Source organism: Cynocephalus volans, chromosome 8, assembly GCF_027409185.1.
Source record: "Cynocephalus volans isolate mCynVol1 chromosome 8, mCynVol1.pri, whole genome shotgun sequence".
NCBI lineage: Eukaryota > Metazoa > Chordata > Mammalia > Dermoptera > Cynocephalidae > Cynocephalus > Cynocephalus volans.
This window is the reverse complement of record NC_084467.1, coordinates 83,349,097-83,360,338: the sequence shown is the minus strand read 5'-3', so window position 1 is coordinate 83,360,338 and position 11,242 is coordinate 83,349,097. Positions and strand designations below refer to the sequence as shown.

At 41.4% G+C, this 11,242-nt stretch overlaps 1 protein-coding gene across 1 annotated transcript in view; it reads right to left on the bottom strand.

Annotated features, from left to right (window-relative positions):
- Window positions 1-1,192: 1,192 nt before the first annotated feature.
- The window catches only part of SLC44A3 (solute carrier family 44 member 3), a 68,025-nt gene continuing 57,975 nt past the window's right edge, over window positions 1,193-11,242 (bottom strand). Inside the window, exons 13-15 of the mRNA XM_063105796.1 lie at window positions 4,843-4,980; window positions 2,474-2,710; window positions 1,193-1,318 (exon numbers count right to left, since the gene is read on the bottom strand). Of these exons, the coding sequence (XP_062961866.1) occupies window positions 1,193-1,318; window positions 2,474-2,710; window positions 4,843-4,980 (501 nt within the window). The remainder of the gene's footprint in view (window positions 1,319-2,473; window positions 2,711-4,842; window positions 4,981-11,242) is intronic.

Genomic DNA, 11,242 nt, shown 5'->3' with positions numbered 1-11,242 from the left:
CACAAAAGCAAATTTATTTGCTCATCATTCCACAATAACTAAATTTAATGCTTCTGGGAAACTGCTCTGAAAATCCTTTTCCTAAAAGGGAGACTGTGGAAGCTAAACTAAGTCAGTGGTGCTATTTAAGAAAAAAGTAATTTGCGTTTAAAGTAGACCTGAGCTTGTCAGTCTGTTTCTTGTCATCTTTGAAGACATGTTTATGGAAGGTAAGTATCACATCATGCACTACCTGCCCTGCCAAATAAGTCAGACTGATCCTCCTGTTAGGAGAGTGGTAATTCTACTGGCCCATTTAACAAATGAGGCTGCCAGTCAACATGTCAAATGTTACTATTTGTTTAAAGATTTAAAAAGGAAAAGCTCCCCCCCCCCCCCCCCCCCCCGCATCTAAATCTCTGGGGGTGGGGCCCAGGTATAAGTATTTTAAAAAATATTTCTCTAGGCAATTCTTAGGTGTGGCTGAGTTTGAAAACCACTTCTCTAGAATGTTTGCTGATTTGTAGGAGTACCTCGAGCTTTTGACCTACTAAGTCATATTGGTTAAACTACTCCTCCTGTACTTGCCCAGTTCAGGTGATAGTTCTGGTTAGAGTTTAAACTTTCAGTTTTTATTGTTACTAAATCTAAGAATTATACTCTGAAAAGTTAATATATTTAGCATATTTCCAGGATTGGGTGAGTAGGGAAAAGTCCTGCCCTGCACAAAAGCAACATTCCAGAGGTTTCTGCTAACAAAACCCTTTTTTAAAAAAAGGTTTATTTATTGGTTGTGCCCTCACAAACTCATCTGAGTATTATATATTGTGCTTTTTTAAAATGATGCATATATACGTGGTTTAAAAGAGTTTTTCTGGGGACCGGCCCGTGGCTCACTCGGGAGAGTGTGGTGCTGATAACACCAAGGCCATGGGTTCGGATCCCATACAGGGATGGCCGGTTGGCTCACTGGGTGAGCGTGGTGCTGACAACACCAAGTCAAGGGTTAGGATCCCCTTGCCAGTCATCTTTTTAAAAAAAAAAAAAAAAAAAAGTTTTTCGGTCCCCGTCAGTACAAAAAGGTACAAAAACAGTTGTAAACTTTTATGGTTCCAATATTGTAACTAGTCAAAGGACAAGAACAATGAAGAAGAATAAGGTCTATCAGGTCTTATCTTTTATTCTGTAAATGGCTCTTAGAAGAAGGAAAGTTTCACCAGGTACAAATGGGTTCCTGTCTCACAATGGGCCGGAGTTCTGTTCCTTCCTCATTCCTTAATGAGTTTTTGTCTCGCTGCGCCCCTTCGTTGTTTAATTTGTTGCTCCTTCTTACAAAATTCTGAAAAACAAAAGAATGAGTTATACCAGTGTTATGTATCTGCACTGTTGGTAACCATTTACTAGGGATTTTTGGCCATATAAATTTCAGGGAATTAAATCCTTAAGAATGTTTTCCCTGCTGAATTAAAATATTTTGGAGGGTAGATTTCAGGGTGGATTTTTAACCAGAAAAGTGTGAATCAGTAAAAGAAGACCTGGCTAGCTTCATACCACTATTAGAAACACTTTCTTTAGAGTACATACAAATTAGTCAAAATAAGTAAAAACTAAAAGTTGTATGTTTTATGTGGAAAAGGATGTAGATACATTAATTATACAACTATAGAAATGCTTGTTAAACTTCAGCATCTGCTTAACTGGAGAGTGCTTTGAATGCTCTGCTTAAAGCTAAAAAGGCTTTGATACCTAAGGTTTATGGCAACAGAATGAAAAAAATTAAAATGTCACATGACCCAGACAAGGAAAAGAGATGAGACATCATTCAGCTGTTAAAATATCTCTGTCTACACAGGATAAAGCAAATAAGCCACAACTGTGTTGCAAAAGCTGTTGGAAACAGCTGCCTGCTATTTCCAGATATAAGCAGTGTGGAGGCTCTACTGAGGGTGTGGCTTTTCTCACACTGGTGTGCCTTGGTAAATAAAGGGCCTGAGAGCTGCAGATCTGTCAATACTGGCACAGAAGAGGATTAGTTTACACTGGAGTGTGCTCTCCCTAACATGGAGTGGGTATGACATGATGTTTGGGGAGGCAAGAATGCTTTAAAAAAAAGATCAACTGTTAAACGTCCAGATCCCCAAACAGCCAGACCAAGCCATTAGCACCAGAGGGATTTAGATGACTCCTGTTGTCCAGAACACCTCCCCAGGGTCTTTGGTGCTGCTCCTACTGAGGAATTCAGCTAATGGGTATTAGTTCTGTTAAGCCTCATTTCTCTCTAGGGAAGAGGTTTCAGTAAGGGTAGTGGGTTCAGCCTTGGAAAAGATGATCCCAAATCTCACAGGACATTCAGACCAGGTGGTAGCAGAAGCCCACAGAGCCCTCTGGGAGAGAAAATGAGGCTGGGTCTGAGCCTCCTTTCTGTAGGAGTCTTTTGAACACATTTGAGATGGTGGGGATGGAGACTGCAACAGGAAGTGAAATGTCTGCTTACCAAAAGCTCTTGGTCCATGAAGTAGGGCTTTTCTGACGATCCATCATTTGTTTCCAGATCAACAGCAAAACACAGGAAAAGTGCATCCAGCACAGTTTCAAACACAGATAAAAAACTATGGGCTACTAAATAGGCAAAAAAAGCAACCAATAACAGAGGGATTGCCCACACCTGGAGCGCACGATTGTAATTAAATGCCATCAGTCCTCCAAAAACGGTGAAAAACACCACCAGTACCTGTCCAAAACAAGAGCTTGTTGAAACTCTTTATCAGCTGGTTGGCTAGAATATTTTAGAATAGATTTTTTGTCAGTTACAAGTAACCATTTCATATATATGCATGTATGTGTGCGTGCCCTATTGTGAAGCATGCTTGTCAGAAAACTGGGAAAAATGAAATAGAAGAAAAAATGAAAAGCTATGATACCAAAAGGAAGCCCAGTTAATAGGGGTGGGTGGGAACAGTATTTATACTTTGATTTCATCTGTGCCTCATTTATGTATTTACACAGACGTAATAATACCTCACAAAATTTATTGTTTTTTTCACTAACACCACAATATGCATTTTCATTTAACTTTTTTATTAAAAAAACAAAAACACCATTTTGTAAACAACAGTGCAACAGTCCACTGAATGAATGTTCTATAGTCCAATAAGTGATTATTACCCTGGGGATTACAGTGGAAAGGCCTTCAGTGCTGGTGGGAAGATAATAGGAGTACTCCAGGCTTTTGCTATATGTAAGTATATTTTCAGGCATATGGTTATAGACCATGACGTGCCTAATTCTCTAACAGATGTAATGGAGTCTATCTGGGGTCCCCATTGCCCTGCATGTCCACACAGATGAATGTGGAAGTCTGAATGCTACTTCATTCAAAAAAACCAACAATCACTGTTTATTACATACTCATTTAAAAGCTCACTAGCCATTATATACGTTCCTTGTGAGAAACGGGAAATTGAATTATCTAAAATAAAATTAAAAATAAGTCTTTTAAAAAAATGAAATCTTATTCCAAAAATTTTTGGAAGTAGTTATTAGAAAATATATCACTCACAATCCTACCAAGCTAATGTAAATAATATTATCCATGTAAATACAACCATAACTTAGATTATTTGGGCTGTTCTGAAAGGCATCATTATTTTGTGTTTCTGTTGCTACTGTCACATGAAACATCTCTGGGGCCCAGCTGAGCTTTAAATATATGTGCAATTAACACACCTGTGAGCTCCAAGCATGTTGTAACTTGTTGCTGACAGCTAACTGATAGTAATGCGCCAGAGGCACATACCAAATACCACAGAAGCACAAAATCCTAAATGAGGAGCACAGGTCCCCGTATTTGGCACTGGCTGGGTCACAACTGGAGACCAAGAGCTTGTTCACTTTTAGGCACCACTGAAAATTGCAGTGTTCATGTCATGGGGAGGAATGGTTGAAAGAAGCAAGGATATTTTGCTCAGAATAGAGAAGACAGGGCAGGAAGGTCAAGGTCTGTGTGGTCAAGAATTTGACGGGCCATCAAGTGGAAGCAGGATCAAGCAAACATATCCAGAATAAGGCCCAGTGGGTGAAAATTACATGGAGAGACACACTAGGGCCCAGTATAAAGAATCTTCTACCTCGAGGCGTGGTCAAGTAGGGGGTGGGGGTGGAGCAGGGGGGGTGGAGGTGGAGCAGGGGCAGGTGCACCACCTTCATCAGCACCTCAGTTACTCTCCCCTACAACCTAGAAAGGGCATGGGCTATCTTTATTACTAGATAAGAAAACTACAGTTTGGAGCTGTGAAAGATTCCAAGTTCAGAGCTCTGTCCTCTACACGGTGAGATGCTGGAGCTGTAAGATGCTCCTTCACTCTACATAACAATTCCTTGAACAAAACTATTTAGATGACAACACAAATATAACCTTTGCTTCATTTAGGACGTTAACAATCCTATCTTATTTATAGACTTACTGCCTTTTAATAATGTACAAATTTCATCAAGTTTCAATACTATTTCCACATATTTTTTATGAGAACCCCCCCTCAAACGAATTCATTTTCTGAGGGTAGTAGCATTTTCATTTTAGACATGAAAAAGTGGGAATCAGAATGGCAGAGAGAATCGATCACAGGTAAGAGAGTAAGACTAAGACTAAAATAATGGCTCTACCTAATGTGGGATCCTGGACAAGTTATTAAACCTTAGTTTCATCATCTGCAAAACAGGGATACCTCATGGAATTGAGGATTAAATGAGACGATGAAGTGCAGCATCTACTACAAGAAATATTAGTTGCTTTTCAAGCTAACTGTTCATGGGTTAACTTTCTGAATCCCAGGCTCCTTTATTTATTTAGCCAAGACATCTCACCTTTCCTAGAAAAATTACGAAGTCTCCAAAGCAGTTAACAGATGTAAAATGACTTGAATTCTTGGACAAGATTTTGAGTGCATCTTTTGCTGATGTACAAAAATCTGTCCCATTAATGGCAGTTGTAGTATATGCATTCTGAAACAAAAGACAATAGTTAAAAAGATGAAGATCCTTCTAATTATTTGTTTTAAAGACAATATAATGACCATACAGAATATCTGTAAAATAGAGATAGTTACTGCAAACCTACAGTCTCTACCCATAACAAACCATTTCATTTTCAAAGTCCCTTCCAGTCTCCGATTATATTCACATATATTTTCATATAGTTGAAGTAGATGGAAAAGATAAATAAGTACTTCTAGTCAATATGGGAGATTGAAGGTACCACTACAAACATGGAAATGATGGATAAAGCATAAACTATTTTTTAATGCACAACATAGTTTGAGGACAGGAAATAAAGTTTAGGTACCAGAAAGAAAGCAGACCTAGTGATTTGTGAGAGGTGAACCCCAAAGGGACAATAAGCATGGAAATTAGTAAAGGCCTGAGAGGTTGGGCACTGGGGATTTAACCCCTGAAGGGTAAGACACAATGCTCAGGACCTTGCTAGGGAACCAAGCTCCCTAAACAAATTCAGGATTCATACCCTGAGAACAATCAGGAAAAAAGTATTCAGGAAGGTATGTTTAAGATAGCTAAGGAGATAATTGGAGGGAACAGTAACCACAAGGAATAAATAGAATGGCATGAAAAATGAAGACGCAGAGTAGAAAACAAACTGAACAGAAATTCCAGAAATAAAATATATGCAAGTTAAATGGTGCAGTGTCCTGATTATATATCTGACGTTTCTCCTTTATATAAGCATTTTCATATTGCTACGTGGCTTTTATCATTTTAATTATTAAAAATGCATATTCTGTCATGTACACACCTGTGTAGCTGGGACATAGTGACAGTTTCACGTATTTTGCTATTATAAATAACTATGTAACAAACTGCGTGATTTTGGATAATTTCCAGAAATAGGATTACTGAATCAAGCATGACAAATATGTGTATGTGTAAGTGTGTGTTGATGTTCACATAAGATCTTTGGGGTCATTCTTCCAAAATACTTTCCCCTAATGACATATGATAATTTCGCAGACCATCTATTTCTTATATATCTCTTGAAATCTTTAAAACTGCTACTTGCACTGCAGTTTGCAACATAGAATTTATAACTTTTGTAGGAAAATATGTTGGAATATTACCTGCTTGGGTTGTTATCATTCCTTCTGGCTTGGATAAGGTGAAAATTTTTTATTTCATCATATACAAATTAACCCTTTTGCACACCCCTTCAAAAATATCATAAGGGAACCAGTTTGGAATCTAGTTCAGTAATCCAGTCCCCCAAAGTGCCAGTCCTAATCAGTGTACATGTAAGAGAAGATAAACAGGAGTAACAAGTATGGGATTAAGGGAGTAGAATTAACTGACCCCATTTACCAAACTCACTCTTCACCAAGGCCAACTAGAGAGGAACGTTTGGTTCTCAAAAACAAAAGGCTGGTAAATCTCTCCCCTGACAGGGCACCATGCTTGCCTCAGAGGGGATTTTCAATCAAGTGTCAGATGAAGTCCCTGCAAAAATGCTTTAATAATATTTCACAAAGAACTTTTGGTGTCTGACTCACACAGAATGCATATGAAATTTGCTTTTAAAGTCCCAAACCAGGGGCTGGCCAGTTAGCTCAGATGGTTAGAGAACAGCAAGGATTCAGATTCCCTACCGGCCAGCCACCAAAAAAATAAAATAATTAAAAAAAAAAAAATCCCAAGCCAGCTGTTGGCAGAAAGCTGCTCCAGTTTGGGGACTTGAGTCTTGTGTAGGGATATGGAAACTCATTTGCTCATATTATTTAACTAAGCATCTGCAATCATCTCAGGTTCTCAGAGCCCTGATGACCAATTCATTAATCCTCAGAACACATCTGTGGGTGGGTGGGTGGATGAAGAACAGCATAAATGTTCTTTTATAAGAATGATTAGAAACCAAGATCAAGGGCATTTTTCCCAGGTTCCCAGTGAATCCATGAGTCACAGAACATTTTTTTTTTTTTTTAATTCTAACCTTCTGGATATTATACTATCAATTTTCATTAGGATAAAATGCTATTTTAAAGTGCAGTGGTTAAGGTAAGCACAGGCTCTGTAGCCAGACTGTCTCTGGGGTCAGATCCCAGTTCTACCACTGACTAGCTGTTGTTCTTGGGCAAATGATTTAACTTCTCTAAGACCTCAATTTCCTCTTCTGTAAGGGGAATTACAGCACCTACTGCAAAGGGATGTTGGGAAGATTAAAGAACATATACCCTATAAAACATTTAGCAAAGCGCCTGGCACATGGAGAGTGTGCAATAAAGGGTGGTTATTATCATCCAGCCCTCACCAAAGATGACCTCATTCACAACTGGGAACACAGAGGCAACTCTTTAAGCACTCTTAAACTCTTTTAACAGGAGGTGCGGAAAAAGGACCCATGGTTTCTTTTTCCATAGGCTTTAATCCCTTACACTCGCAGGGATCCAGGAAGGGCAGGACGTGCTTCTCAGAGCACACTTTAGTCCCCAGGGTGGTCTCGCCCTGCAACAGGGCTTCTCCACTTGCCGCCCAGCCTCCTTCTCTGCCTCCTCGCTTTTCATTCGGCTCTGTCTCCTGCCATCACCCCACTGCTTTCCCCGCTCTAAGCCGAGGTTCTCAGTGTACTTTCAGAGGCACATGAGGGAGTACAGTTCTTGTGGGGACTTTGTTTTCCTGCAGACCACTGCCTCATAGTCAATTTAGCACCATCACTCACAAGCAATAAAAATAGATTTTGCTCCATAGCTAACAGGATTAAAGGTTAAAGTGGTACTTTTGCATGCCTGTGTTGACTCCACAGATTTGAGGGCCAGAACCATTCATCTTTTCTTTAATGTATCGTGCCCACTGAAAGAAGGCAGCAACCACTCTGACAGGGAAATTATATATGCCTTCCTGCCGTTACTATACCACTAGTATTTCACCGCAAGATTCAACCCTGAGTGCCACAGAGAGACCTAGAATTAATGTCTGAATGAATAGGTGGAGGAGGGAAGAATCCCTCAAGACACAGGATATGGATTGGACTTTCTGCAGTTTCAGCACTGGCTAATTTATACTTATTCTGAGTAGACGCTGCTTCCATGTTAGGCAGCTGAAAGATGAGCTATACTAAATTTTCAATATTGTAAGTCTTTGCTGGAACATTTGTATTTTCCTGGCCTGACAGAACTCAGGTTAACACACTAAGGTAATCTGTGGGCCCTAAGAACATGTGAGAAGGACTGACTACAATGAGGATTAGGGAACACGCTTTGTTGGTTGTGAAAGTTAATCAGGAGATCCTGGAGGCTAATTGTGAAGCAAGCAGGCAAGAGTTAGTGGCCTCTGGCTTTTAATTTACTGTATTACCCAACAAAATTCAGTGTGCATGTTTCTTTAGTGTCAAAAACAGGTGGGTATTTCTGCATCTTGAAACTGAACACAAACCAAATACAAGAAAGAATTCCCAACTTGACAATGGTGGCACCTCAACATTAGGTCTGGAATCTCATTCCCTTCTATGGGATTAAAAACTCCCTCTAGGTACAGGTTGATCAGTTTTCAGACTTTCATGGGCCCCCTCTGGGACTGTCCCAAGCTGCCGAAGAGTGCTGGGGGAAGGACTCAAACGAGGACAGTCCTGCGTGGCTGTAACACAAGCACAAATGTGAGAGCAGCAAGCTGGGGGTGCAGGGGAGGAGGGAGCGTGGCTGGGGGGAGTGCCTGGGAAAGACTTCATGGAAGTGGCATTTGAACTGGTCCCCCTGCTGGCTGTCTCCGGCAGGGAACGAGGCAGCGGCAGGAGACAGTGAGTGAGATGCGGGTGTGGTGGGGTTGATCAGAGGAGTGTAAGTGGGACATGGGCCTGGGGGAGTCATGAGCCAGATCCCAGTGGGTGGAGCTGAAATGACATGCTGGGGAGCAAGGGGAGCGACACGTAGATTTAGAAGGACTCATGATTTTCAACCTGTGCTTCTGAAGCTCTCCCAGGCTGCCCTGGGAAGGTTCGGGGCAGATCTCCCTCATCACCATCTTCTGCTGAGCCACAAAGCCCTGCACCTGCCAACACTCATTCCCAGCCAAGCTTAAGGGAGACCCCAAGCACCTCCAACATGCCCACTGGGCTCTTCGGGGGTTTGTGAACACGCTGACCCCATTAGCAGTTATAAGTCAGGGGCTGGGCCTAAAGACAATGAGCTCTTCACGGGGAAGAAAATAGGAGTATTAGGAATGATAACTCTTCCCAAGTTCTCTGTCTCCCCTCCACCCACTCCTCAGGAGAGGCCTTAGTGATATTTCCCAAAATGGCTCAGCACAGATCTGACAGTAGCTTCCTAATTTGTACCTGTGCCCTTTTTTCTTTCCTTCAGTCAGTAGGCAGGTGTGCAATTTCTGTGTGTAAATAAATAATAATAGTAGTAAATAATAATGCAAGCATTCATTGAGAGCACACCACGTGCCAAGCTCTGTGCTGCATCCCCTGAATGCATTAACTCACCTACCCCACCCCCCCAACACCCCCAAGGCGGTGAGGTGGTTGAGGAAGGTCACACGTGGCAGCAAGGTTAGCCAGCACGTGCCAGTCACACGCAGGCGGCGGGTGCTACATCGCTCTCACGTGCAGGGGACCTCCAACTCACTCAGGCCCGCCTACAGGAAAACATTTACTTTGAGCTGCATGCACTTTGTGCTTTTCTTTCTAAAAGGTTCAAAATAATGACATGGTGCTCTCATGAGACGAACCATTAAAAAGAGGCAGGGATGTGGCGGGGGTGGGGGGAGGGTTCAGTGGAAAGAGGCTGGGTCCAATTGTGTTGCCTCTGAAGACTCGCTGAGTGGCCTCCACAGTCATGTCACTACTCAGGAGCTGTGTTTTGAGGCTTGTAAAAGGTTTCTGCCAGCTCTAAAGTTAGCGATGCTGTATGTTTGTGTGGTTACTGCTCCGTAGGGGACAAGGCACCCCGTGTTTTTATCTCATTTGAGCTCATCCGTTTCTCACCACAGCTCAGCAAAATAAACACCATGGTATGATTATTCCTATTTTACGGAGAATTCTAATTATTGAAGAAAAATGAAAGACAGTTAAGTGTACTTTTAGGTAACAAAAAAGCTAGATTACCTCATTTACTCTGAGAGTTACCCAGGAATGTTAATTGCAGCTTTTTACATAGAAAGAGCATTGTTTGCTCCTTAAGTCAAACCGAAGCACAGGTCGGCTCTCTGTCCTTCAGCAGCTGAGAGCAGCACTTTGTCCTTTCAGTCAACTGAAGTGGTTTCTTCTTTTGGTGGCAGAATCGTGAACCTGAGTTTTTGTTGACACTTCAAAAAGGTAAACAGAGTTTCCCTCCATAGAGGAGAGGAGGTATTTGCCAAAAACCACGCCATGAATAGCCAGCTTTATTTCTGGAATGCTTTCCTAGCAGAGTTCTGATATTTATTAACTCAAAATAAAGCAAAAACTACTAAAACGAACATAAGAAACTGGATAATGAATAAATAACACTGGTATTCATACTTTTCTCAGAACTGAAAGAAATACAGTGAAATCTGAGGCCAGACACATCCCCATACATCCAGGGTCCTTGCTCGGATCTACAGCAAAACTTGCAGAAACCATCCCAAACCAGTTTTATCTTGAGCTCCATCTTTATCACAAACACATGGGAACGAGGCAGTGCACCAACAGCCTCTGGGCCTCCCAGGGCCTTGCCCTCACTGTTCAGAACCCCTCAGGAATTCACTGGTCACAGTCTGTCCCCTGAGCTGGTGAGCGGGGAGACCTGCCAGTCTGCTCAGGGGTCAGGGTACATGGGAGGTGGGGTGGAAGACAGAGGTTTCCTCCGCACAGAGCTGCTGCTGCCTGTAAAGACAGGCGCAAGGCAGTATTGTTTTTTTGTTCTTTTAAAATTTACTTGCTTTTTGCTTAACTTTTAGAATAATGGCTGTATTATTTTCATGCTCATCAAAAAATCAAGCAACACAGAAAGAGACAAAGAAGCAAGAAAATCACTCTGATCCCACCCCACAAGTAACCATTGCTACCTTGACCTGGACTTCATGCCAACATTCCTCTGCAAATACACATGGACGGAAGGATGGATGGAGAGACAAGCATAAGTTATAAAAATGGAACCATACTCTACATGGTATTTTAAATAAAGTACAAATGTTAATTTGATTTCAATAAAAGAAAACGAAACTGAACTGAAACTGAAGGAATATTTGAATTTCAGACAAATCGTACCTTCACTGGCAAGACTTGGGTTTCTAAAATATCTGT